At 37.9% G+C, this 26,259-nt stretch overlaps 6 protein-coding genes and 1 non-coding gene across 11 annotated transcripts; 2 read left to right on the forward strand and 5 right to left on the reverse strand.

Annotated features, from left to right (window-relative positions):
- Positions 1-617: 617 nt before the first annotated feature.
- On the reverse strand, positions 618-5,194 carry LOC111809032 (uncharacterized). The gene is made up of 5 exons (XM_023695350.2): positions 4,684-5,194; positions 4,487-4,604; positions 3,003-3,114; positions 1,398-2,444; positions 618-1,229 (listed from the first exon to the last, which is right to left on the reverse strand). Exons 1-5 carry the CDS (start codon positions 5,012-5,014, stop codon positions 972-974), a joined length of 1,866 nt encoding a protein of 621 aa, XP_023551118.2. The 5' UTR covers positions 5,015-5,194; the 3' UTR covers positions 618-971.
- Positions 5,195-5,337: 143 nt separating this feature from the next.
- LOC111809033 (arginyl-tRNA--protein transferase 2) lies at positions 5,338-9,839 on the forward strand. Of its 3 annotated transcripts, XM_087116972.1 has the most exons (7): positions 5,338-5,467; positions 5,871-5,973; positions 6,294-6,502; positions 6,828-6,933; positions 7,185-7,335; positions 7,717-8,856; positions 9,160-9,839. In XM_087116972.1, the coding sequence occupies exons 3-7, from the start codon at positions 6,383-6,385 to the stop codon at positions 9,593-9,595; spliced, it is 1,953 nt and encodes a 650-aa protein (XP_086973098.1). In that variant the 5' UTR covers positions 5,338-5,467; positions 5,871-5,973; positions 6,294-6,382; the 3' UTR covers positions 9,596-9,839. The 3 variants fall into 3 exon arrangements, with proteins under 3 accessions (XP_086973098.1, XP_086973097.1, XP_023551119.2); XM_087116971.1 differs by lacking the exon at positions 5,338-5,467 and having other exon boundaries at positions 5,815-5,973; XM_023695351.2 differs by lacking the exon at positions 5,338-5,467 and having other exon boundaries at positions 5,815-5,973; positions 6,892-6,933.
- Positions 9,840-9,912: 73 nt separating this feature from the next.
- Positions 9,913-12,111, reverse strand: LOC111809037 (protein yippee-like). 2 transcript variants are annotated; one of them, XM_023695357.2, is made up of 6 exons: positions 11,726-12,111; positions 11,453-11,559; positions 11,043-11,086; positions 10,617-10,725; positions 10,472-10,527; positions 9,913-10,236 (listed from the first exon to the last, which is right to left on the reverse strand). In XM_023695357.2, the coding sequence occupies exons 2-6, from the start codon at positions 11,546-11,548 to the stop codon at positions 10,137-10,139; spliced, it is 405 nt and encodes a 134-aa protein (XP_023551125.1). In that variant the 5' UTR covers positions 11,549-11,559; positions 11,726-12,111; the 3' UTR covers positions 9,913-10,136. The 2 variants fall into 2 exon arrangements, with proteins under 2 accessions (XP_023551125.1, XP_023551124.1); XM_023695356.2 differs by having other exon boundaries at positions 11,453-11,550; positions 11,726-12,106.
- A 638-nt stretch (positions 12,112-12,749) lies between these two features.
- Positions 12,750-16,604, reverse strand: EGY2 (ethylene-dependent gravitropism-deficient and yellow-green-like 2). Its single transcript, XM_023695353.2, has 12 exons — positions 16,279-16,604; positions 16,115-16,199; positions 15,727-15,858; positions 15,222-15,272; positions 15,010-15,120; positions 14,551-14,625; positions 14,357-14,462; positions 14,168-14,261; positions 13,786-13,939; positions 13,418-13,625; positions 13,163-13,323; positions 12,750-13,022 (listed from the first exon to the last, which is right to left on the reverse strand). The coding sequence occupies exons 1-12, from the start codon at positions 16,431-16,433 to the stop codon at positions 12,774-12,776; spliced, it is 1,581 nt and encodes a 526-aa protein (XP_023551121.2). The 5' UTR covers positions 16,434-16,604; the 3' UTR covers positions 12,750-12,773.
- Positions 16,605-16,740: 136 nt separating this feature from the next.
- On the reverse strand, positions 16,741-19,924 carry LOC111809036 (auxin transporter-like protein 1). Of its 2 annotated transcripts, none has more exons than XM_023695354.2 (8): positions 19,670-19,918; positions 19,413-19,598; positions 19,231-19,343; positions 18,961-19,144; positions 18,773-18,870; positions 18,162-18,369; positions 17,656-17,913; positions 16,741-17,229 (listed from the first exon to the last, which is right to left on the reverse strand). In XM_023695354.2, exons 1-8 carry the CDS (start codon positions 19,844-19,846, stop codon positions 17,020-17,022), a joined length of 1,434 nt encoding a protein of 477 aa, XP_023551122.2. In that variant the 5' UTR covers positions 19,847-19,918; the 3' UTR covers positions 16,741-17,019. The 2 variants fall into 2 exon arrangements, with proteins under 2 accessions (XP_023551122.2, XP_023551123.2); XM_023695355.2 differs by having other exon boundaries at positions 17,207-17,345; positions 19,670-19,924.
- A 4,160-nt stretch (positions 19,925-24,084) lies between these two features.
- LOC111809400 (nematode resistance protein-like HSPRO2) lies at positions 24,085-25,840 on the forward strand. The gene has a single exon (XM_023695850.2). It carries the CDS (start codon positions 24,223-24,225, stop codon positions 25,651-25,653), a length of 1,431 nt encoding a protein of 476 aa, XP_023551618.2. The 5' UTR covers positions 24,085-24,222; the 3' UTR covers positions 25,654-25,840.
- A 270-nt stretch (positions 25,841-26,110) lies between these two features.
- TRNAK-CUU (transfer RNA lysine (anticodon CUU)) lies at positions 26,111-26,183 on the reverse strand. Its single transcript has one exon. It is a non-coding gene; the product is annotated as a tRNA-Lys (tRNA).
- Between the last annotated feature and the right edge of the window lie 76 nt (positions 26,184-26,259).

Genomic DNA, 26,259 nt, shown 5'->3' on the forward strand with positions numbered 1-26,259 from the left:
TCTTAACGTTCTTTGGAGTGATCTTCAGTGTGAGATCTCACATCGGTTGGAGAGGTGATGAAACATTTCTTATAAAGGTGTAGAAATCTCTTCCTAGTAGAAGCGCTCTAAAACCGTGAGGTTGATGACAATACGTAACGGGTTAAAGAGGACAAAATCTACTAGCGGTGGAGTTTAGCTACTACAAATAGTATCAGAGCTAGACATCCAAGGTTTAGCTACTACAAATAGTATCAGAGCTAGACATCCAAGGTGTTCCAACAAGGACACTGGGCTTCACGGGGTGGATTATGAGATCCCACGTTTCCCTTATAAGAGTATTTCATGTTGGGTTGTTCGAGTCAGGCATTTGTTTTTTTTTTATTTTTAATAATTTATTATTATAATGCTCTATCATTCAATTAAATCTTTTAAAATGTTCAAATTTTATCATCTTCTTTAACGTAACATACATGACAACCAGATTATGAAAACTAGTAGATGCAAAAAAAAAAAAAAAATAAAGCATTTATGGTGCCCTCATTGACCCGCAGTCAACTTTGATAGTATATTCCAGACAAAGATGCCTAAGCGGCAAGCAATTGAGTTCAGTGTCAATAGGAGAACATGCCAAAAAATGAGTTCTGAAATTGGTAGAATGTTCACTTTAAATTTATATTGGGTCCGGAATTGAATACATTGTCAATCGTTAACGGTCACAACAGTTGAATATATTAAGCAACTACAAAATATCTCAACCGTGTAGAAAATGCGTAAGAACATAGTTCAGCATATAACTTGTTCCTCTACCCATACAAAGCTCTGGAATTACATAAATACAACAATCGACCACTTAATGAACTTTACATTAGTCCTAAACACATGATTTGGTTATCACTTCCACGATTATCATCTTCGTATCATCATGAAAGTTGTTCATGATGTCCAAAAAGAACCATATGATTGATCAGAATTCAAATGAGCCATCAGCTTCACCTAGGGTACATGGTGCAGGGTGAGCGACCTCCTCTTTCGCTGCCAATTTCGTCGTCAATTTCATGTGCATCTAAACAGAGACCATTATTGTTGACACTCCTTTCAGAACTGGCATTGCTGCTCGTTGCAAGAGGGGAGTCCGAAACACTGACAGTTCGGCTTCGAGATGGCCCAGATCGTACACTATACATTGAAGAAGCTGGAATATTTGTCATCAAGGGGCGTAAGTTACCTGGAATGCTTCGCCTTATATCCTGCTCAAGTAAAGTGTGCAATGTTAAACAAGAATATGCATTGAAAAGAACGTGCAGAAGTGTGACACTGCTTTGCGCTTGTGAAGTTTATACCAGAATGACGTTGTTAGAAAGGAAAGACAAAAATTTAATTCCACAACAAAAATCCCTTGAAAATAGATGGCATACCATGTGTCTAATGGCCATATCCAGAGACTTCTTAGATAGTGTTCTCCCAAAGCCCAAGCTATCTGGCGACGAGGACTTCCCAGACAGATTCCCACGAGGTGAATGCCTGTCATCTTGCTTGGGAGGCGCCAATTTGCGCATGCTTATTACCCTTTCAACCATTTTTGTCCCTACTAATACAGGACTTATGTTGTCATTAGCTTTAGCATGCATTCGGTTAATTGCAGGGACAGAGCCCCCACTAAAATGAATATTTCCATTAGGTGCACGTCCTCGAGACGGAGAGCATGATTGTCGTCTTGGCCTACTATTTGGAAGAGGTTCAACAGAAGAAGATCGTGCACTAGGTGCTCCAGGCCGACCCCTTGTGGCAGAAAGTGGTCTTTCAGGAAGTGATGTCCTTAAATTTGGTGGAGCATCGAGAGAGAAACCTGGCATCTCTGAAGGATTCCATGGTCTGGATTTTACTGTTGGGGAAGTTCCTCTTGATGGTACTTGATTCCTTGACGGAGTTGGAGATGGCTTTGAAATTGATGATGAAGACCTGACTAAGGAAACAGGTGCACTTGATGCACTAGATGGTGTGGAAGGTCGACGAGTAGGAGTTGAGGCCCTTGATGTGGGCCTAGGTGGAGGTATAGTAGCTCTGGAAGACGGCGTCGGCGTTGATGATCTTGCTGTTGTTCTTGTTGGAGTGGAAGATCTTGCGGGAACTGACTTAGCAGAGGAAACAGTGGGCTTAGTCTTAGTAACTGGCTTGGCTGACGCAGCTGGCAGCTTATTTGAAGCTGCTGCAATCTTAGTCGAGGAAACTACTGGTTTATTGGAAGGCAAAATCGCACGGGAAGTAGGTGTTGAGGATCTGGAAGTTCTAGCTGTTGTGGTTAATGTAGGACGTCCAGTTGGGGTAGCAGGTCTCGATCCAGGGCCTCCGGATGATGAAGGCCGACGTATCCCTACACTTGAAGAGTTCAATGCTGGAGAAGAAGCTGGTTGTTTTGAGACCAAGTTGCTCCTCGTAGTAGGTTCTTGTTGGAGATTTGCGAGCTGAACCCACAAAAGGAAAATAACTTAACAACTTGTTCAAAAACAGAAAAAATAATAACACAACATTAATAACTGTTACTGAAATGCGTGAGGAATGTTAAAAAGAATATCAGTTACGAGCATAAGATTGAAAATTCACTAGGTGCCATTCTATGTGTCATATGCCAAGCAAATAAAGAATTTAGGTCAGTAAATTTTTCCTTGGCCTATAAACGAAGAATCTAGATGACTTGCTCCGATTGTGAACAAACTATGACATTGACATAGACATCTTGGGAAAAAAAACATCAAATCTTCCTATTATCATCTCCAATGGAAGAAAAAATAAATACCCCGTTGCCTATCTTGAGTCATTTAATTTCCTAATGAGCGAAAGTTCCGGATTCCAGCTTTGTCCTCACTGGACTTCCCAAGAACCAGAGTTTCCAAAATGAAAGCAGCTTGGAAGGCTGAAATAACTATTTATCATGTACCACAACATCTATGTTTTTAAGAATCAAAGATGTCAAATCTCAATATATTCAACTTATTGAGCTTGACACTTGGGAAAGAACTTACTCTAGATTTCAGCACATTGGGACGACCCATTGGAGTAGTATGGCTCATTAAGACCCTTTCTGACTCCGTTTCCAAAGATGGAAAAAGAGGAGTTCCAGGAGGAGTTATAAGCCTGAAAACAGATCAAGCTCTGGTTAATTTAACTGGTTCAATTTGCACAAAGTAAAAGTCATAACCAATCATAAAACTACTAGGAAATAGGCATGAACCGTTTCTGAACCCACAAGAATATTTGCAGTAGGCATTCCATTCCTGGAAAATATACTCTTCACTATCGACATGTAAATGAAAACAGCCATGTCCAGACAGAAGCAAAAGGTGCTTTCTTGATAACCTCGCTGCAACTACCAACCCCATTCCTTTCCCCACATATGAACATAAAGTTTCAAACAGTAATAAATCTAGCCGACAGGGAGAGTTTCTTCGGGGATCCCTATGATTATAAAGTTTCAATGACCCAAAACCTCATAGTCTGTGGCAAGTGGTAATCAACATAAATATTATTCTCTCGTGTCCGATATGTTGACCATGAAATCAACAGTTAAGCAAAATATTTGTTGTTTAAGAAGATTTTTTTTTATATATAGTTGTGGTTAACCTGTGGTTGAATAGACTAACTCACACTCCTGGACTAATCCAATACTATTTAATTTGCTAGATAAATGGCAACCATACATTTGAGAACCTGTGACCTCAAAAACAACCAAATCCATAGATTGAGACGGCCACCACCAATCAAAGTGGCTTGTTCCAGAAATGAAATTGATCATAAATTTTAGGAATTCTAATTCTGAATCAAGGGTTGAGGTCGTGCAGTATGAAATTGAAACCCAAATTAACATCACAACTTGAGACGGAAGAGCCTCCTTTTCTTTCCATCCCCACCTATTCTAGACATGCCATTGTCATCCTCATCAATAAGCAAGAGCCAAAGGAATGGACCTCATCCATGCAGCGTATTATCATTCATATCACAAAGCACGTGATGCACAGTCAATAGACCAGAAAGCTTAGATAGGATTGTGTTGTAACAACTAAATGATAGCTAAACTAGAGCAGATATTGTCTGTTAACAAGAGGGTTTCTTGAAATTTTTCTACCCACGTCTTCAGAAACTTCTAAATGCCTATTTCATCGCACAACGTAAAAGAAACTCCTTTATTAACAAGGGTGTAAATCAGTAATGATCAAGTAGAAGTAAAGAGACCCAACAAAATTGCCATTGCAGAAAAATTAACAAATTGGAGACCCTCAACAGATTGGTCCATTCATATCTCTCTCAGATTATAAAAATAACTCGTCAGGGCCAAACTCTTTTCACCATGGTTCCATTTGGGAACACTCTCAAGTCAATTACTGATACTGAGATATTGAGTTTTTCTCAAAACTACCAATGATCAGTTAATCAAGGATAAAAACAGCAATCTTCTATGCAGAAATTTATTCAATAAACTAAAATGAGAAGTGAAAGGTGATAGCTTTACCAATCATAATCATTTTTATCATTATCAGAATTAAGAAAATCATCAGCACCAGTCTTGCGAGTAGGGGCAGGGGTCGCTGATGCGATATTAAAAATTGGAGACGTTCCTGGTTTTGTTACTGCACAAAACAGAAAATTAAATGCGATAAAACGTAATTTCAGTAGAATTAGCAAAAGCATACGTCACAGTGGCTATACCTAAAGGCGCATCAAACTCTTCCGCGTGGTTCGATAAAAGATCATTCCTCTCCTTCTCACGCTTTCTCATTTCTAAGAACAACGCAAGCTCCTCCTCCTTATCTTTCCTCACCGACGCCCTTAGTCCTCCAACTTGCTGCTGCCGCTGCTTTACCGGCGCTTGCATTTGTGATTCCAAAGCCCTAAAACTACGATTCATTTTAAAATCCCCCAAGCTTCGTTGTCCAAAAATTTCAAAAATCACAAGCTGCAACACCGAGAGTACTTCAAAGCCAAAAACAAATAAACCACGCAGTTCGTTCACGTTTTCATCTCCCAGAATAACACCCATACCAAAGCATCGCGTCGACAGTAGAACACCAAAATGCAAAACCACTTAGATCTGCAACAAAGCTCCCCGACCACAACACTTGAAAGCACAACCTAGTAGGTCAGTATTCCGCATCTAAATTCTCTTCTCCCACCGGAAGACTCTCTTAAACTCCAAAACTCCAAAAAAAAAAAAAAAAAAAAAAAAAGTAGCTGTAGAAAGAAAGAGAAACAAAGAGGCGTCGAACTCAGAGGAGCAAGAATCAAGAGGAAGTGCTTGCGAAATCCGCCATTGTCGGTCGTGGATCAAGCTGAGAAAATCGAAAGAGGTGAAATTCAGAGGTGGGAACGATGCCGTATGGAGTGCGAAACGGGGAAAACACGAGTGAGCTTATGAACCATGCTTTCTTTTCTCTCGCGCTGCTGTGATTCCTCTCACTTCAAGTCTACGTTTTGGTGTTGGGCCTTCTTTTAGGTGGGTCAATATTATACTGGATAATCACGATTTTACCCTTCCTTTTTCTTGCAGATATACCCCTGCATTTCGGCATTTTTCTCTTTTTCCCCTTTTCTTTTCGTATTTACAATTGAAACCGAAAACAAAGATTCTGAATAGGGTATTGTTTGGGGTCTGGTGTCGTGCCCCAATCATTCCTTTGGCGGATTTTAAATATATATTTTAGACTTTTTAAATACAAAAATAATATATATATATATATATATATATGATTAAATTTTAATTTTTTTTAAATGAGTTAATTTTATTAGGATAGAAAATGGTTTTTAAAATTAAATAGTTATTATAGTTGAAAATAAAATGAGAAATAAAAGAAAAATTCCCCGCAAATTCTCGAAATTGAAAGGCTTTAGTTGTGCAGGGAAAATGGATGAAATCTGGACGATCACCATTGTAGGGTTTGCAGTAAAAAAGTGTGGTTTTTTTGTGAAGCACTTGAGGTTTGATCGCCCGCTTACTTCGAGGTAACCATTTTTCTTTTTCGACGGGGTTTTGGGGACTGCAAATTAAGTAGCAAAGAAGATGATGATTGTCTTCCTTAAAGCAATTACGTAGGAAATTCCGCTTTCAGGATCATTCCAAGGAATATGAATCAACCCGACCCCTCGCCAAAAACATGGATCAATTAAATAACTTCGAATAAAACAAACCCTTTATTGTGTTTTTTTTTTTTACCAATTGAGCTGTAGCCGTCACGATATTAGTTTTCAAATTCTATTTTCAATAGTTTAAGACAAATTTTGTACGAATTTGGAGTCTGGATGTATGAAGTCTGCCATTTCAGACCTTAGATTGATGCAGAAAGCGTCTAGAGACGATAGGTAATATTGGCGTTGCGACGGATATCGGAAATGGCCGGAAAGACGATGAGCGATGCGAGCAGTAGCAATTTTGGTGGCGCGGAGAGAGGGGAAAGTGTTGTTTATGACTGTAGAAGACGAAAATCCTCGTGTGGTTACTGCAAATCTGGTTCTCATGGGAGCATCACTCACGGTTCGATTGATTTTAATTATTTGTTGGGTTTTCTATGGTACAAATTGCTAATTGTTTTCTGTTTTCTTCTGATTCTGATCTCCGTTTTGACGTATTTCTACTGCTTTTCTTTTGTACTGTGGGCTGTGATAGAATTACAAGTTCTGAATTGAACTACCAGTTGCTTTACTCTACAATTTTTGTTTTTCTTTTGTGCATCTTTACTCTGAATGATACACGAATTGTAGTTTTGCATGAGAGGAATCCACATTAAGTATATAATTTTCTGTGCTGCAATTCCGAAATTTATAAGCTGAAAATCATTATTTTGTTGTCATTGTCGCAGGCCATAAGTGTTCCTGATTGGCTCTTATGTTGCCTTTTATCATCTTTCGTTTTTTTCATGGCAGGTTTATGGGCTCCAGATAATCTTACTGTTGATGACTACCAAGGTTTGTATTACTGTCTTTTCTTTCAGTCTTTTTAGGATCTCCTTTCTCGCTGCCATCACAGTTCATGCTGCATTGTAGATTTTGTCTGCAAAATATTCATCATGTTTTCATATTATCAATGTATTTTAGTATGGATGCTCGATCAGTTTCTGGTGATATTGTAATATAGGCTCTACAATTTTTCTTTAACCTATGCTCAACTTAAAGGTTCATAACTATTGTTTACTAAAATATTTTTACTTGTTCAACAGATCTCCTTGATCGTGGCTGGAGAAGATCTGGTTGTTATCTCTACAAACCTGAGATGGAAAGGACATGTTGCCCTTCTTATACAATCCGTTTGAAGGCATCTAACTTTGTTCCTTCTAAAGATCAACTACGAGTTTCTAGACGGTTTCAAAGGTATGATCCTAAAGAATTCTGCTCTTTCAACATAATGTTTGAGGTGGAAGATGTTGTCATTATTCACATTTAAAAATATTTGATTACTTGAGCAAATTGATCGTGGGGGGTGGGGTTGGTGAGTTAATGAGTAGTAGTTATAGAAATGAAAGCGTGTTCTATACTTTTTGTTGAATTCAACCTTTAGTGAGGGAAGACAATTTCTTTACCTTATTTCAGCGATTTATAATTAGTTTATAAGATCTGCTCTCTGTTTATAGTTAGTTTATAAGATCTGGTCTCAGTTTGGCTTGGTACATTTTATGCTCTTTTTCAATGTCGGTTTTCGAAATCTAGTTGGATGTGTTCCTATTTAGCATCTGATGAGTTTTTTTGTTTTAGATTTTTAGATGGTGAATTGGAGCATGATAAACCTGTGGAGATCACAGAAGTTTCAAGTGCTTCCGAGGGCAGTAGCTATGCACTTAATGGCAAATCTCACTCAGTAGAAAAGAACTCATTGTCCTTTAAAAATAACGAAAAGGAGGAAGATCGCTTTATGCTGCATCTGTCTGATAAGGTCAATGATGCCATAAGTTTATACACCAAAAGCAGCGATCTTCCCCGTAACATACAATTTCCAAGAGCTTCTGTCAAAAGGGTTTCCCATGCAAAGAAGAAAGTGCTGGTTCAAGGATCAAAGGATCTTGTATACTCCAGCAATGTTGCATTCCAATTGTCTGCCAGCATAAGGCGTGCCCAAGTTGGTGAGATGAAAGATGGTAACTTATCCTCATCAGAGAGTAATACAGCAGAAAATGAGTTCATTCCTAAAATAATTGCTGAAAAGCTGGTAAGTTATTTGAGCCAGGTCAATGAGGTATCCGGTTTCTCAATCAAAGCATGCAATGGACATATCAATTTTTATTCTGATAAAGGAGAAGCTTTCCTTCCGAAGAGTTCTGATAAGGCTACCATTTCTCAAGAAACTGCTAAAGCCAGAAGTAAAGATTCCAGTAGGGACGAGAAGAACCCGAAATGTTCTTTGCAGAAGAAACGAAAGTTTGAGATACGCCTGAAACGGTCCAGTTTTGATCCAGTAGAATACGCTTTGTATAAAAGTTATCAGCTTCTTGTGCACAAAGATAGCCCAGATCGTATATCAGAAGCCTCATATCGAAACTTCCTAGTCGACACCCCCCTCAACTTTGTTCCCTCAACTGGTGATGGCACAGTTCCTCCCTGCGGTTTTGGTTCTTTTCACCAGCAATATTTGATTGATGGGAAGCTAGTTGCAGTTGGCGTTGTAGACATCCTTCCAAGGTGTTTATCGAGTAAATATTTATTCTGGGACCCTGACTATGCTTTCCTATCTCTGGGGAAGTATTCAGCCCTACAAGAAATAGAGTGGGTTAAACAGAATCAAGCACACTGTGCCAGTCTTCAATATTATTATCTTGGCTATTATATTCACAACTGTGGAAAGATGAAATACAAGGCAACATATTGCCCATCAGAGCTTCTTTGTCCACTTCGTTACACGTAAGTTTTTCTCTGTTGGTGGGGGATTATTGAGGCTGATTTGTTTACTTAAAAGGGTGAGGATAAAATTAATGTCTTGTTCTTCCTGGGTAGCTTGAGTCAGTTTGGGGGTTTTAGTTAGTAATTCCTTAATTTCCATGGCTATTGACATTAGACAAACACCAAGAGTAATAGAAGCTAAGTCAACAAATGTGGTCTAGAATTAGGAGCCATTGAGTAACTAGAAATTTGTTCGGTCATAAGTAACTCATTACTACCGATTAGTCATTTCAAATTTGACCCATGAGCTCTGTATCTCCTCAGGTGGGTTCCATTTCATGCTGCGAAGCCATTGCTTGATCAAAAATCTTATGTAGTCCTATCAGATTTTTCACTCCAACAAAATGGGGAATCGTCAGCACTTGACCAGGTACCGAACGATATGGAACTTGAACACGATACCGATTACCTGGAAGAACCAGATAATGATAATATGGACGAGGATGGGGAGATGGCTGAGGATTACTCGGACGAATCTGATGAGGACTTGGGCTCAGAAAGCCGTAGCCTGGCCTCTGAAATGGAAGATGGAGATGTAACAAATATCTTAATCGGCATAGGCAACTCCCGTATGAGATACAAGGACATAAAAGAAGCCATCTTCCCCTCTAGAAGAAGCTACGTAGAAAATCAGTTGGTTAGATACAAAAGAGTGGTTGGTAAAGAGCTCTCGGAAAGGATAGTTTATACACTCCAGTGACCGTCAATGCAACACTGCAGATTTCAATTCCTGAAGCTGTCTGAGAGCTGTCTCTGTTCATTGTTTATATGTTTACTTTGTCAGCTGTATTTGAACTTTCATTACAGACTGCTGAGGCATTTGAGTCTTCCATTTTCATTTTCCATTTGTCCATGTCAATGAGGAATCTTTTCTAGAGTTATGTTTGTGTTTTTACAATGTGTTCATGAATGTTTTCATGTGAAACACGTTTTTTTTATGACAACTTCTGGTAAATGTTGATTAAATGTTTCTTTACGAACATTTACTTTTATATTTAACCAAAAGAAGGCCACAGATTTGACGACGAACATATCATGGGGTATTGCAAAGCGATAATCAGTAACATGAAGTTACAGAAGAATCAGAGTCAAATGATTCCTGTTCTGTTACAAACAGCAAGTTAGCTGCTGAAATGAGGAATGACAGATGAAGAACAGTGAGTTGAAGCATATGAACATTGGAAGTGTGGAATGTACAGTTGGAATAATATGGTTCACCATCTTCATCTTCTTCATCATCATCAAACTTCATCAGCATCACTTCCTCCACCATGAGCTGTTTCATGGCCATGAGCATGACTGACCCAGTAACTGGTTCCTCCAGGCCCTGAAACCTTGGACCTGTTCATCAAACAAAAAATGCATACATTCATAACTACTTCATAAAACCATGTAAGCATTTTTCATACTTCAAGGGTTAAACCATATGAACCAAATAACATTATTTTCTTAACTATGATCAAGATAGATGTTCTTCCCAGAATGTACATTTCAGAGCAGCTTCAAAACTCAATGTAATGATTCAAAGCAAATATCTGTAGAATATTTTAGTCTAATCTGATGTACATTTACTTACCGCTCAAGTACCGACTTCCCTTCTTTGTACTTCTGGCTCTTTTCAAAGGCAGTTTCCTGAAGTGAATGATCAAAGATCACCAAAAGAAGTTAGCACAAATAAGAACATAACAGAATAGGACTTCTAGGTTCTTCTGATATCTTACATATGTCCATCCCACAATTGATCCACACCCAACACAGAAGATATCAGCAACGGTATGCATCCCTGTCATCATCATTCTCGTTTCTTTCACTCCAATAGAAACATTCACTCTGTTAAAAGGGAAAAAAGTGAAGATTAGTTTAAATTCTTATGCATATAGAGGATGATGAACCTTCACTACTAAAATGACAACACATTTACTTGAAATTGCGAGGGAAGAGCAGCAGCATATACAAAAGTTATGAATCCCAAAACTACATATTAAGAGCAGTTAATAAAAAATGTAAAATAAAAGGGGGATTGAACAAGTTAGGATTTGATCTCTATCCCCATTCTTTTAGTTAGTCATCGGGAAGAAACAAACAAGATTTGGGATCTTTAATAGAAACACTTGGACAAATTACCACTGTGATCCAGGAAAACTTACACTTTACTGAAGAGGTAAGCTTTCCCATGTCTGGATTGGAAAGACTGAATAATAGAAACACAGGAAAAAATAAGTCAGAACACTTTCTCCAATGACATTCCCCAATATCTTTTAATCTGAAAATGAATACTCAAAGGGTAGACCCAACAAAGGGCATCAACAGAGCCAACAAATATACTCAATCAAAATCTTAACCAAATTTATAGATCATCAAGTTAAGAAAATGCCCCAAGAAGAAGCCTGGGGATGGGGGCTGATCCTTCTAATAACAACTTTTACAATTAAAACAGTCCACACCATAGTTTTCTTATCAAATTAAAGGATCGATCAATATCGTCAACGCATCAGAAACGTAATCTACAGAAAAAATCAGATCAGAAATCAGAAATGAACAGTTAGTGTATCAAAACCTTGGAAACGATGTCCTCATAAAGAGCAAGATGGGTTCGGCAGTGCTTGCAGCTATAGATCCTTCCTTCAAGGTTCACCACGAACAACCTCCCCATGGCTTTGAAATCTCATACAAAATTGAAAAGGGGAAATGGGTTATCAGAAATTGAGTTGCTCAAGAAATCAGAACCAACAGAAAGAAGAAGAGGAAGAATCGAGTGGGAAACAAGGAAGAAATCGAAGAAAAAAAGGGAAATGAAAAGAAAGGGAAGAGAATGAGAAGGGAAGTTTACCTATGTTCTTGTGGGTAGTCGCAAGTTACAAGAAATGTGGACAGAGAAGTTTGGTTACGTCTCGCCAATTATAAATACCACTTTCTCTGTAAAAGACGTTCCCTTTACCCAATACGACGTGGATGCTAATGCAATCAACTGTTCGGCTTCATTTTTCCACTTGGATTTTTTTATATATTTATATTATTTTCTCCTTAGCTTTTTGGGTTCATTTCTAAATTCCACTCAACCCCTCCATCCATGTCGTTTCCCAATTCTCAGACAGAAACAGTGATTTCCATCGATCACTGCAAGCCCATTGCTAGTACGACCATGGAGCTGACTGGTGTCGGCGGCAGGCGGCGCGGACTGTGAGCTGTTGATAAAATTGGAGGGGTAAAGCCATCGTCGTGTTCAGCGAAGTCAGCAATGGGCGAAGGATTCGTGTCCTCTCTTCTCTCTCTCCAAAAAAGGAACAACAAAATCTAGAATGTGTTTTTTCGGTAAGTTGAACAGATCCGAATCTTCGACTTTAGAAAAAAAGCGGCCTTATCCATCTGCAACTTCATAATTCTGGTTTTATCTATAAAGAAACAATTCGGAATTTATAGAAGTTAGAGATGAATTATTCATTTAACATTGTTAAATTTTAAATCAGAATTCATAATTAATAATTAAAAATCTATATTAGTAAACTGTTTAACTTATTAATCATTTACTTTAACCTTAAGGGTTCCCAACAAATGGTTAAGCCATCTTCAAATTAATTTCTTGGCATCCAAATCTTGCACAGTTGATGTCCCAGAGATTAGTTAAAGGTGTGTGCAAACTGGCTCGGACACATCCAAATGTTACATAGTCAAGTTGTTTGTCCCCGAGATTAGTCTGGTGTGCGCAAACTGGCTCGGAAACCCATAAAATAAAATAAAATAAAAGGGTTTGAATATTAAGTATTGAATATTGATCTGAATCAAGAGGAATACAGTGAATTGGTGTATCAGAATAGAGTCAGGTAAAAGGGTATAGGAGGACTCTTTTCTGAAGCTATAAATAAAAAAGGATTGTAGCATTAAAAATTTGAGATGGTTTCTTGTGTAAAGGGGAAGGGGTATGGTAGGCAGACCAGCAAACCTAAAAGCAAAACTAGAATTCCAAGACCAACATACTTCGACTCAGGATCGGTGATTTCCTCAGAAAGTGGAGCGATTGGACCTCTCTGTAAGAAGAATATCAAAGCCACCCAATAAAATGCTACATCACTAAACAGTGAGCCTAGTCCTAGAAGAACAATAGAAACGCCTGTGATTCGAGCAGATGCCTGTTTAGAATGATAACTTGATCAGTAACAGTCAATTTTTCAGCTATGAATTTATTTTATGTACTTCTTCATCACTACTAGTTTCAAGGGAGGTCAACAGGGTTGATTTCAGGTGGTCAAGATGGAAAAGTGAACCATACCTTTCTTCCCCATATGGAGAAGGCAATTCTCCCACCATCAAGCTCTCCAGCAGGGATGCTGTTGATGGCGTTTATGAGAAGTCCAGCCCAAGCCCATATTACAAGAGGGTTCACGGATATAGAAGTTCCTTCCTTCAGGGCATCGCCCAAAATTAGCTTTGCTGAGAAACACAAAGGATACCATAGATGTTAAATGTCTGCTACACGAACCAGAGAGCAGAGAGAACAAAAAAAAACAGAAGCATATTATGGTACCAAGACCACCGGCTAGAAATGACTCATGAAACACAGAAGCATCAACGACAACTCCAATGCCATCACTAGGTGGCAAGATGAAACCTAGAATGTAAAGAAGGAAGCCCACAGAAAACCCAGCTAACGGTCCTGCTAATGCCACCTTGAGCAGATCTTCACGCTTGGGTACAATATTAAGGATCCTTGTGATTGCACCAAAGGCGCCTATCTGCAACCAAAGCAGTTCACTAGATTCATAAATATATTTGGACAGCATTCGACACAAGTTGGCAGTCTTTGAACGGAGAAAAAACAGCTGAAATCCGCTAGGAATATATTGATGAATTGTTCTATGATCAAAGAATACTTGCGGGAAAACTGTATATCACCTGCCAACTAGGAACAAAGTATGGAATCCCAAACTTAATTCCTGCTTCTCTTGCAACTAATATATGGCCAAGTTCATGCACTCCTAAAACAAGTGCAGTTACAAAAGCACCAGATATTCCATCTTTAAGCAACTCAAGGTTGTCAAAAGTCGATCTGCCACAAAAATAATGCATCTAAAAATTCAAATGAGGTCATGAAGCAGCAACAAAGACCTTCCCCAGTAGATAAAAATTCTCTTAATGACGACACGTAAAAAAACATTGTACAATAGGAGCAGTAGATTTACATAAAAAGAAATGGGAAAAACTTATAACTAAAAAATTCAATTATTGAACAGAAGATAATACTAAAAGTGCAAGTGCTTATAGGACATTTTCATACAGTAAGTTGGATTGTAATGCAGGCACATTTCGAAGAAGTAGGGTAAATACAGTAACCAGTCCAAAAGCGGCAGCAGCAAACCATTCTGGGACAGCTGCAAATTTTTAACTTTAATGTGAATGTCCTTATTCTCTCTAACTCGCAACTCCCACAAGGGTAAATAGCATCAATCACAAACTCAATGCTCACCTGTTGTCTCGGGTTGCAGGGTCTTTCGTGGGACAACAACAGCTACAGGCTTATCATCCTCTGGATTAACTAAAAGAAAAAGCTTATATACATCCCCAAATTTATCCTGTACAGTTCCCGGAATATTAAGCGACTAATTACTTAGTGATATTTAAGAATCAGTAACATAAAGACAAATGCAGACATAGAGATACCTCCATTCTCCTCCTTATCTTTTCGTAGCTCTTAGCAGCCTCTCCTCGCAAATTTCCTTTAAACAAGACTCCACCCTAGCAGAAGATACCAAAAAAAAAAAAAAAAAAAAAAATACATGCAAAAGCTTGGGATATTCATATTCGGCCATCCAGGTCGTTTTGTCCACTCTATATTAAGTAGTTTCAAACATCTCTTCTTTTACTTATTCACATATTATATACAATTCACACGATATCAGTTGCAAGTTTTATTAGAAGTTAAATTTGTGTATGGAATTTTCACGTGTTAAAAAACTTATTTGAGAGAGAGCAGGTAAACTAGTACTAGATTATGTTAGTGGCTAACATATATAGCTCCATTCCAGCCCAACCCCTACTTACATATTAATTATAAAAATTCAAAGAAAAGTAGAAAATCACGAGGCATAAATAAGAAGAATAGATATATAATCGACTCACCTCATATGGATCCTGACTTGTCACAAAGAAAGTATCAAATCCAAATACTTGGTTCTTAAGAATTTCAATTGTTTCTCGGGGAATTCTGAATGATTCATCCAGTTGTTGTGGCTGTTGGCAATTTTATCAAACGAATAACAGGTGAGGTATGGAGCATGAAAACTTTCCTTTTAGAGTGTTACAAGAAAAATACAGCAACAAACTATAAGTACCTTTAGTCCTGGAAGTGGAGATCCACTAGCAACTTCTACATTATCAATATCCTGTTTCAAAGTTTAAAAGCACTTCAAACACATTGAGGACACAAACTAAGTTTGTAATCACCCCCTTCTCTGACACTTCAAGAAGATTTGACTTATAAAATGAAGTGGTGACTCATAAGCCGGATCCTGATGGTGAGATTAAGATAAGACCACCTATGTTTTATTAATTACAACAACTGAATTATATAGCCTTGCTGGAGTATTTATACCGAGTATAGGACTTCGTGTACACTCAAGTGCACCATGCAATAAAGATTTACAGGCTTCTGTTGGAAGAAGACGAAACTCTGACTTATATTCTATAAAAAAGCATCATTTAGAACTCATTTCCGGGCAAAGCACAAATCTCTATTTCAGTCGGCAGTAGCTACTCGAGAACACTTTCTAGCCAGAAACTGATTTCCAAGCTAGTTTCATTATGTATAAGAGTTGCAAATGGCTAGAAATACCATACCTGGATGTCACCTTGGTCCTTATTTTCAACATTATTGACTACATCAACCGCCTGAGGATCAAGCTGAAATTTATCTTCTGTGAAGGAGTCGGAGAAAGATGGCTGATCCCGACCTTCAGAATCATCTTCTTCCTACAAATTGAGGTATAGTCTAATTAACCCGTTTAACCATTTACAAGAATGAGTGAAATATTAGGTAAATCTCACTAGACAAGTAAAACATCTACTTCCAATTGCAAATACACACTCCCTTCAAGTATCCAACGGCAATTGTGGAAATAATTTCTACGTTACAAATAAACATGTAGTTTAAGAAGACTGACCATGACAAACAGAAAAATATGTCACTAAACAAGTAAAAAGGATTCAGCTGCAAAGTTACGAATACCTTATCATTATTGCCATCTGGTTCAGTCTGCGTTTCGGTAACTCTGCAAGAAACCCCTCGCTTCGCACGGCTATCAGTAACAACACTAAAAACAGAAGAACAACGAATTTAATACCCTTACAGCCCTGCATTACGAGCCTCCAATTAGAAACTAAGCAAGTTACCTGGAGACCTGATAGAGCTTGAGGCTGTAATGACGAATCCGTTGCTCCCTGAAGCCAGTAAACGAAGGCAAACAAGGATTGAAACGAACGTAACAGCAAGAGCTGCACTGCGACAAGGGGAAGGAATTCCCACGAAAAGTTGCAGGAAAATTCATTTAAGAAAGTACCCGCGAAACTACTGAAGTTAACCCAGTAGATTAAATAACTCCATTGATTAGAAAAAGAGCTCCCAGCGATTGTGAGCTGTTTGACTGAAAATTTCGCGGGGATTCGATGACCCAGTGGGATGAAGAAGATTCTGTCTTGGGGTGCTAGTCTTATCCGTGAGAGAAACGAGGAGATAAATTGCAAAATGAATTATCCGGAAAAACGAAAACCGAATCGAAATGGGCATATTCGTAAAATATGTATGAATTCCAACATCAATACTTCAATCCTCGCACACGATAAGACTTTTGAAAGTGTATTAATTTTCACTTTTAACTTTCGAGATTATGAAATCAACTCTTGGTAGAAACACATTGTAATTATCTTATTTTCTAAAAATCTCAAATAACACAATGGTTATTCTTGAAACTAAAACCTATTCAAGTTAATGTAAATATCGAAATACTCATCCAATGTAAAAAACACAAAGATGAAAGAGACAAGATTTGGCTGATTAATATGTGCACATCAGGAGGGGAAGTCTGATGCTCTTCTGTGTACGCCCCTTCGATATTTATACAGTAGAGAGACAATTCAATGATGGGCAGTTGTTGGGGCCTTGGGTGGACACTGGTAGCACTCCGCAAAAACCCCAAAAGTGTCGACTTGCTTGATGAAGTTGGCTATGCTAGCCCACCCTCCAAATCCAAACCCAACGACCAGGACCCAGACCACTATAAAACTGTTCACCACATACATGGCTACCCAGCTAGGGAGGAAGAAGGGAAGTTTCTCTGCAGCATTCTGCACCCAAAGTAGATTCTACTATCATCATCTTCATCCATCTAAATTTATACAGGGGTTTACGACTATGGTAACTTCTTGGTTCGCTTCATTAGAATTCTACATATCATTAAAGGCTGAATCACAGGTAACAAACAGAATATTCAACCAGTTTGCATTAAATAAGGAATGTTCTGAACAAAGCACATGGTAAAAACAGCTCAAGACTACGTAAGGAATGTTCTGAACTCTTAACCAAGTTTGCATTAAATTTTCAATGATTCAGCTATTAGCTTAGATGGCAAAATTATTGGAAATTTAGACCAAATCAAACTATGACCCAGCAAATGATATGGTCAAGAAGTGATGGGAGATTGAATACATAAGTATTATGTAAAATGTAATTGAAGAAATGAAATAGAAGGATAAAGAGACAAAGGCATTTACCTGTCGGGCAGAGGCAGATCTGAAAGTGAGCATGTGTGCTAAAGAAGGGATGATGTAGACGGTGAAGCTAACCAGAAGCGCCCCCACCGCAGAGTTGATGGGTCCAAAAAAGGGGAAAATAATAGCCAAAAACCAAATGGGTATCACAACCGGTAATCGTGCAAGCGCCCTCAGACACATGCTCTTTGAATCGTGCATTCCAATCACTTTCTCCCACACGAAATACAACGGCGTACAAGCAAACCCAAATGTTACAAACTGCACACCAACCGTTCGATCAAATGCATAAACAAAAAAAAAAAAAAAAAATAGTGAGAAAATCAAAATTCGCAATGAGGAGTAAGAACTATGGAACTGAAAGACAATGCTCTTATTTTCATGCATTCCAATCACTTTCTACCACACAAAACAGAATGGGATGCAAGCAATCCCATATGTTATGAACTGCACCCAACCGTTTGACGTCAAATCAAATTTGCAATGAAATTTAGGTAGTATAAACAGACCTGATGAATGAGCATGAAAACGACGGCGGCGGTACGCCATCCGCTGACGGGAAGAAGAGAGAAGGCGTTGGAGTGAGTAAGGAGTTGGTCGCCGAAAGCCCAGTAGACAGCGGCAGCGGAGGGGATAGTTAAAGTGAAGACGTAAAGAGTGGCAGTGAAATAAATAGTCTTGAATTTTCGAGGCTTCCACATGGCGTCCATTATTTCCCTACCGCGCCAAATTTCCCTTTTCAGATTTTTCTTTTTCTCGTATCAAATTTGAAATTTAATAAAATTAAAAAATAAAATAAATACTTTTGGCCCAAAATTCACAACATTTTAATTAAAAAAACTATATCTTTTTTTAATTTTAACTACTCTTATTAAAAAATTCATTTATAACGGTGAGATCCCACAACAGTTGAAGAGTGGAACTAATGTCAACAACACGCTAAGCCTCCAAAAGGGGGTGGATTGTGATATCACACCTATGTGTAGAGGGAAATGAAACAGTTTTTATAGAGGCGTGTAAAATACCCATTTTAAAATTTTAAGAAGAAGTTCAAAAATGAAAGCTTAAAGAGTGTCATATACGTTAACGGTGAGGCTAACGGTGGGCTTGAGCTGCTTACACAGTGATGGCGTGGCCACCAAAAGTGTAGAGTATGTTGGTTGCACCAGTGAAGTAGAGCACCATTTTGGTTGGACCTGAATGTTTGACCCCTTCCACCTTCAAAACATTCAAAAAAGAACTCAAAAAACCATCATAAAATCCAAAAAAGGCATAAAAAAGGAGCATTGATTGGATGAGTGAAGAGACCTGGCCATGAAGAAGAGCTGCAATGGTCAAATACCAAGCAGTGTAAGTGGTCATTCCAAGGCCAAGGAAAGACGCTATTCTATAGTTGTGATAAGATGGCACAAACACAGTCGTGGCACAGCACGCTCCAAATATGTAAGTCCATGTCCTCTTCTCCAGCTTGTCATTTATGTAATATATGTTGCTGCCAATGCCATTCACAAACACACGCATTACAGTTCAAACCCAACAGAGAACAGGCGCTATGGAGGTGTGGAGTGGTGTATGCACCTTGCACAAGCTATTAGCTGAATGACAGCGCCAAAGAGGAGGAAAGTACAGCTGAAAGCCAGGCCAGCAGCCTTCCAGTATGGACCCAACAGCCCATCCAGCACTTCAAACCACTGAATTAACAAATAAATTCATCAAGAAAATGCACAAAAGTTCCCAATTTGCTGATGGGATGTTCTAACCTGAATGACATGGTTCTTGAAGCTAACATTCTCCTTTTCCTTTCGTGTTCGATACTCAACGTACAGAATGCTAATCAAATATGCAGTCCAGCTTCCCATAATGCCGTAAAATACTTGAAATATGATGCCTGAGAGCATTCCCAGTTGAGAGAAAGAGTATGGCAGAGATAACAGCACCTGAGCGACCTGTAAAAAGAAAAGACTTGAACAAAAGTGATGGGTTTTTGTGGGATTGGTAAGTTTTGAAGCTTTGGGACCTGATTTGATGCACAATTGAACCAGGCGTCATAAACAGAGCCTCCATGCCAGAGGAGGCTTTTGAAGCTAAATGGTAATTCGTTCGCCTTATCTTCTCGATCGCTCTCATTTGATTCAACCATGGTTTGATTCTGCCCTGAGAAACTGGCTTCTTCAACCTGTTTGGATATTGTCATGTTCTTGATGAATCTAGACAGAGAGGACTATAAAAATCGAGCAAAAATTTAAACTTTTGATGACCCAAATAGGGGAAGGAAAGGATAGTTGACGAATTAAAGGAAAATACGCAGCCAAAAAGGGAAAAGAAACAGAGTGCATTACAAAGGCGCCTGCTACCATATCTGAGTATCAATCCCGATATTAATTGCTAGCCGCCGCCGGCCAACGCAGACCGGCGGCATGCACCGGTAATCAAAATGGCTTTCCATATCATGAAGTTTAGTTAATTAAAGGGATAATAAGGTCGCGTTTGGGGCACACGCGACGTAATTTCATTTTCTGGGCCAGCTAGGATTGCGGTTGAATTGAGTTGGGCCGTTTCATGGGCTTTGTCACAACGTTTGTTCACTAAAGCCCAATCAAACTACGATACAGTGTTATTTAAAAATAATATATATATTTTTTTAAATCTTTATTTTTCTAGGGACCTAAATGGAATTTTTATGACAAAAAAAATTTATAAAAACAATTTAGTTTCATAAAGTATGTGACGTGGAAAATAGGTAGAGTACCAAATATATGACATGGTTGCACAGTAGTATGTCGTATGGTTGTGGTTTCCATACGAGCCTCTAACTTCAAATACGATAGTACATATCAATTATCGTAAAGCATTATTCAGACGTATAGATGGACATAAAAATTTGAATATCTGACCTCAAATGATATAACATATGATAATTATCTTTCATTTTAATGTTTAAGTACTGTCAAAAGAACGATGCATCGGATTCGAACGAGTTAATTTGGGGTTTTTACGACCCATAAGTAAGAAATTAGTATATATTCCATACGCTCTTTTCATTCCAACCACTCCCCAATAAATGGCTTATGCTTCAAGGAATTTCACCTTCTAATTCACTCAACAACCTCCCCTTCATCCAAATTGCTATGCCATTTTCGGTACCATTTTATCTCCAGCTACACGAATATTTAAGATCATTGACTGATTTTTTTGCAGTTTATTTTTACTTCGTTTGAATTTTATTTAAATCTTTCAACTTTTAAAATTATTCCATCTTAATAGCTGGGATTCGAATCTTTAAAGATTTTATTTAATTTATGGTGACTTTGATTAATTATTTATTTAATAGTTATAAATATTCCTTTTAACAATTAATTTACAATTACCATCGAATTAACCACTAAATATATTTATTTATTTATTTATTTTTGCTAATTTAGTCATATAGAATTAAATTTTAATGCCCCATTTTCAGGCGCAACATGTGTTCGGCTGTTTTGAATCATCTCTAAAGTCAACAAAACTACACGCCGCATGTTCCACAGCCCCCAACATTTTTTTCACAATTGTTTTTTTCTTTTTTAATTTGTATAATATATATATATATATATATATATAAAGTACGTGGCATAAGTTGCCCGTGATTAGATACTTGATATCGATTAATGGGGATTTATGGGATAAGTTGGTCAGCTTTAAGGCCTGTATAATGACGCTATTAAATAAATTAAAATAGCTTATGAGTTGATTACTGTTTAATATTAATTTTGACTGGTACCTTTACAAGACGTGTAAGCCAACATGCCATTTCTAAATCCAACTGTACAGCCACGTGGGACAATGGGCGTGGCCTTTTTGGCACCGCCTGTGCAGTCAGATATGTCCGCGTGTGATCCGACAGCTGGAATTGATTATCAGTTGGCGGAACACGTGATCGCCATACCACGTGTCGGCAACCGAACATGCGTGATTTGTGATTGTGATTACTTAGTTGGCGGGAGAGAGGGGAAAGGAAAAAGAAAGCGATCCGAGTCAGACACCAATTGGGAAAGGTTGAAGTGGGTGGCTGGTATCCGAGTCAGTAGGTTCAGCGAGTAGTAGTTTGACACGTGGTGTTGGTGTAATTTGATTGGAATGGGCGGTAATGGAAACGCAGAAAAGCACGTCGTTTTGAAATCCATTTTTAATTTTATTTATTTGAATGGGAACCCATTGTCCATTATTTCACTTCTTTCTCAATACCATTTGCATATTTTCAATATTGGATATGTTTCAGCACATTTGTCCCATTAAAAAAATAATTATTTATTATTATTTAAATCTTTAATTTCTCATATTTTGTATATAAAAAAAAAAAAAAAAGGATTGTGGCTGGAATTTTATTATATTTTATGAATATAAATAATAAATAAAGAATACGTGTGGTTTTTGTGAAATAAAATTATTTATTTTTGCAGATAAAAAATTAAATATTCTTTTCATTCCCAAATATATTATTTTGTGGCATAAAGTTTTGGGTATTGGAGCTCACATCCAATCCGTTCAGCTATAGTTATCCAAAGGAATTTTTGGTGGATAAGAAAATAATTGAAAAGACATAATTATTTATTGTTAACAACTGGCAAACAATGGTAATGGAATAAAAAAAACATGTGAAAGTTTAAAAATCAATTTTATGCTTAAATTAAAAAGGAACGATAATCACTGGTTATTATTGATTCAAGCACGGAGGCATATACATGAAACATACAAAAACTTAAAAAATAAGACTAATGACACAGGTAAGAGAGCTAGAGCTCATAATCTAGATGGTCAACTTGTGTGAGTCGCCTAAGTTTTAAAAAGCTAACCTCACGTGGGGTCGACCATGACCAATGAGATTGCCTTTGGTTGACCCCATGTGAGGTCGACTCTTTTTGTTGTAGCCCAATTGAAATTGTTTCCTTTATTCATTCAATGTATAACATTTGAGAGGTTTGTTGGATTATTGGACTACATTAACGAGATTAAAATTTCATTACGTAATTCTAACTTTAACCCCCAAAGCGCGTGTCGACTTGACACCAAGTCGATATCGATTCTTTTTGACTTATATACATAACATCGTTTTATTCATGTATACACAAATTTAATTTTTTAAAAAGTAACAATAATAATAAATTAGTAAATGGGATAAAACTAGTAAGCAATATATTATTATTTAAAAGGAAATGGTCGTGTCAAACAAGTTTAAATTATTTAATTTTAATTATTTGTAAAATATAAAAGTCAAGGTATTTTTGATCCTATCCATATATTTTCCAGAGTGGATGGTTTTTATTTAATTTGATTTTAATTTTTTAAAGAAGCTTGCCGTTGATATGTGCATTAGGTATTCCGGCAAAAGGCGAGAAGGCCACCGCCACACCAACTCGCCCATATAAAATTCCAAAACTAAACCATTTCATCCTAATTACAACAACATCACTACAAAACATTATGTCAATTCATTTTTTTATGATAAGTTTGAGTCAATTTTACCAAACTTATTCATATTTATACAAAATCAAAGAAGAATATCCAGCAAAGTTTTTTTTTTTTCTTTTCTTTTTTAAAGTGTGGATTAAAAGGATAAGATAAGAGAGAAAAAAAAGAGAGGCTCATATGTTTTTTTTTTTGTTTCCGGAGCATAATACAAAGGCAGTTTGGAGAAGCAAAGGATAATTACAGGGATTGGAATTATATTCTAAATCTAAAATTGACGGACTAAAGTGTGAGATTTCACGTCGGTCAATGAAGGTAATTATAGATTATTTATAAGATTGACCGTGCATAACGAGTCAAAGTTGACAATATAATTATTTATAAAAATTATCTGGATGCCATTTTTTCTAAAAAGATAATAGTTTGTGGACTTAGAGGCGTGTTTTACTTTTTGGCTTTTACACTTTTTTATTATTATTTGGAGTTTCCTTAAAATCAAAAAATAAAAATAATTAAAATGTGATTTAAAGAATTAAAGAATTTGGTTTGGATGGGTCAACTCAACTATGTAGTTGGGTAACGTGGAGGCATATGTGAGGAATAAACCGTCAACTAAAACGCGATGGTGACAGGTGGCGAGAGGTGAGTGGGTGGGGGGGTTACAAAATGCAGAAATGAAATGGGGGCAAGGGGATGAATGGGCTTCCATTTCATTGCCATTTCCACGCGGTACATTCAACCAAACCCAACCGGGTCCAATTTCAACCATTTCCATCCCCCCTGGAAATTTCCTCTTATTTATTTATTTATTTATTTATTTTTTAAAATTTATTTGTGTTTTGAATTCCCCCGTTCGCTGGGATTCTGGATAAGCTTCACAACTTCTTCCACAATTTGCATTTTTTTTTTCTTAAATTATTATTCTTTTAATATTTATTATATAAAAATGAAAACCATTCCAAACACGACTTTGTGTCGTTCAAATTTATACTGCCACCTATAAATATCCATCTTCTTCCTCCATTCCTTCTCCATAATCAAATTCTTCAGCAACTTCCACAATAGCGAAAATTCAGTTCAAATTTGTAGTAACCGTTCTTTCTTTCTTTCCTTTTCGTTTCAGAGATGGTCGATTTGGGTTGGAAGGCCAACATGGTTTCCTCTGACAAGACCACCACCACTAAATCCCCAAAGCTCATCCCCACCGCCAATCTCAGTCTATCTCTTCCTCTTTCATTTCGTTCTTCAGACATCTCCACTGCCTCGCCTTCCTCTTGTTCTTCCTACGACTACTACCTTCGCCTCAACGATCTCAGGAAGCTATGGAGTTCTAAGGAGTTTCCGGAATGGACAAGTGAGTCGATTTTGAAGCCGGGATTGCAAGCTTTGGAGATTACTTTCCGCTTCATTTCGATCGTCTTGTCCGATCCCCGGCCGTATGTTAACCGCTGGGAGTGGAAGAGGAAGCTTGAGTCTCTCACCACGAGTCAGATCCAACTCATTGCTATGATTTTTGAAGACGATGAAGAGGACGACGAAGCGCGCGGCAGAGTTCCGATCGTTGATCTCAGTTCATCCAACGGCGTCATAACTCGCGAGGGAAGCTCGGCGGAGGTCTGGAAGATTCGCGGAGAAGCTACCGTTGTAAGCAGAACAAGTGAATTGAGTCTTCTTCCTCGACTTGCGTCGTGGCAGAGCTCTGAAGACATCGCGCAGATGATTCAGTACTCCGTTGAGTGCGAGATGAGGAGATGTCCGTACACGCTAGGGTTAGGGGAGCCAAATTTGGCCGGCAAGCCGAATATCGACTACGACCAAATTTGCAGGCCAAACGAGCTTCATTCTCTGAGAAAGAGTCCGTACGATCAAATTGAAAATTACGAGAATCAAACGGTCTATACAACGCACCAGATCCTGGAGTCGTGGATTTACGCCGCGCATGAGCTTCTGAAACGAATTGCAGAGAGAATCGAGATGAAAAATTTCGCGAGAGCCGCGAAGGATTGCTATCTGATGGAGCGCATCTGGAAGCTTCTACAGGAGATTGAAGATCTTCACCTTCTGATGGATCCGGATGATTTCCTAAAGCTGAAGAATCAATTAGCGATCAAATCGCTGCAGGAATCGGAGGCATTTTGCTTCAGATCGACGACGCTGGTGGAGATTACGAAGCAGTGCAAGGATGTGAAGCACAAGGTGCCGTTCATCTTGGATGTGGAGGTGGATCCAATGGGCGGACCAAGGATTCAAGAGGCGGCGATGAGATTGTACAGCGAGAAGCGAGAGATCGAGAAGATTCATCTGCTTCAAGCCCTGCAATCGATCGAATCGGCGATAAAGAAGTTTTTCTTCGCCTACAAGCAAGTTCTGGTAATGGTGATGGGAAGCCTAGAGGCGAAGGGGAACCGAGTCGTGGTGAGTTCAAACTCGGACGATTCGCTGAGTCAAATATTTCTGGAATCCACTTATTTCCCGAGTTTGGATGCTGCCAAGACGTTTCTCGGCGATATGCACAGTGTTTACGGGTCGGATAGGAGGACCCGGATGAAGCTTTAGGACTGATTCTGACTCGGGTTGACCGAGTTACAACAAAGATTGACTTTGGTTCTAAATTTATTATACAAAATAGGTCTGGATGGACCCCAGGGATGGAAAATACAGCAAATTTAATTAATTATTTTTTTTAAAAAGAATGTAAAATCTTGCATTGCTTGTATAATGACGTGTTTAAAGTTTTGCCTCATTTTATTGATTAAACACTTGTTTGGATGAAGCCATATATTTACTCAAATGTTGAATTATAAATAGATTTACTTCTTAAATTCTAAAATTATAAAAGAATTCATAATCTAGAAATATGGATTTACATCGGTAAAGCAATTGAGTTTTTTTTTTTAAAGTCGAATTTGTCAATGATACTATAAGTTTATTTAATATGTTTTTAACTTAATATATATAAGAGAAATTGAAAATTCAGAAGAAAAAAAAGAACGAACGTTTATTTACGAAAAAGCGCCCACCGTGGGGCTCGAACCCACGACCACAAGGTTAAGAGCCTTGCGCTCTACCAACTGAGCTAAACGGGCTTGTTGTTTGTAATTTAACTACATATTATATATATATTTAATAATGAATATAATGATAGGGCCGAATTCATTAGGC

Source organism: Cucurbita pepo, chromosome 13 (genome assembly GCF_057944985.1).
Source record: "Cucurbita pepo subsp. pepo isolate OVF chromosome 13, ASM5794498v1, whole genome shotgun sequence".
NCBI lineage: Eukaryota > Viridiplantae > Streptophyta > Magnoliopsida > Cucurbitales > Cucurbitaceae > Cucurbita > Cucurbita pepo.

Excerpts from the sequence above, each read along its gene's own strand:
- LOC111809032 (XM_023695350.2), bottom strand. The coding sequence starts at position 5,014 with ATGGGTGTTATTCTGGGAGATGAAAACGTGAACGAACTGCGTGGTTTA. Across the intron at positions 2,445-3,002 it reads CCAATGTGCTGAAATCTAGA|CTCGCAAATCTCCAACAAGA; the intron begins GTAAGTTCTTTC and ends TTGTGGGTTCAG. Across the intron at positions 1,230-1,397 it reads ATATGGCCATTAGACACATG|GATATAAGGCGAAGCATTCC; the intron begins GTATGCCATCTA and ends TTACTTGAGCAG.
- LOC111809036 (XM_023695354.2), bottom strand. The coding sequence starts at position 19,846 with ATGACAATATCCAAACAGGTTGAAGAAGCCAGTTTCTCAGGGCAGAAT. Across the intron at positions 19,599-19,669 it reads TCAATTGTGCATCAAATCAG|GTCGCTCAGGTGCTGTTATC; the intron begins GTCCCAAAGCTT and ends TTCTTTTTACAG. Across the intron at positions 18,871-18,960 it reads CAGCTCTTCTTCATGGCCAG|GTGGAAGGGGTCAAACATTC; the intron begins GTCTCTTCACTC and ends AATGTTTTGAAG.
- LOC111809400 (XM_023695850.2), top strand. The coding sequence starts at position 24,223 with ATGGTCGATTTGGGTTGGAAGGCCAACATGGTTTCCTCTGACAAGACC.
- LOC111809033 (XM_087116972.1), top strand. The coding sequence starts at position 6,383 with ATGCGAGCAGTAGCAATTTTGGTGGCGCGGAGAGAGGGGAAAGTGTTG. Across the intron at positions 6,503-6,827 it reads TCATGGGAGCATCACTCACG|GCCATAAGTGTTCCTGATTG; the intron begins GTTCGATTGATT and ends TCATTGTCGCAG. Across the intron at positions 8,857-9,159 it reads CTTTGTCCACTTCGTTACAC|GTGGGTTCCATTTCATGCTG; the intron begins GTAAGTTTTTCT and ends GTATCTCCTCAG.
- EGY2 (XM_023695353.2), bottom strand. The coding sequence starts at position 16,433 with ATGAATTTTCCTGCAACTTTTCGTGGGAATTCCTTCCCCTTGTCGCAG. Across the intron at positions 15,859-16,114 it reads CAGATGGCAATAATGATAAG|GAAGAAGATGATTCTGAAGG; the intron begins GTATTCGTAACT and ends CTCAATTTGTAG. Across the intron at positions 13,940-14,167 it reads GCATTACAATCCAACTTACT|ATCGACTTTTGACAACCTTG; the intron begins GTATGAAAATGT and ends TTTTTGTGGCAG.
- LOC111809037 (XM_023695357.2), bottom strand. The coding sequence starts at position 11,548 with ATGGGGAGGTTGTTCGTGGTGAACCTTGAAGGAAGGATCTATAGCTGC. Across the intron at positions 11,087-11,452 it reads ATGAGGACATCGTTTCCAAG|TCTTTCCAATCCAGACATGG; the intron begins GTTTTGATACAC and ends TCTATTATTCAG. Across the intron at positions 10,528-10,616 it reads CAATTGTGGGATGGACATAT|GAAACTGCCTTTGAAAAGAG; the intron begins GTAAGATATCAG and ends CATTCACTTCAG.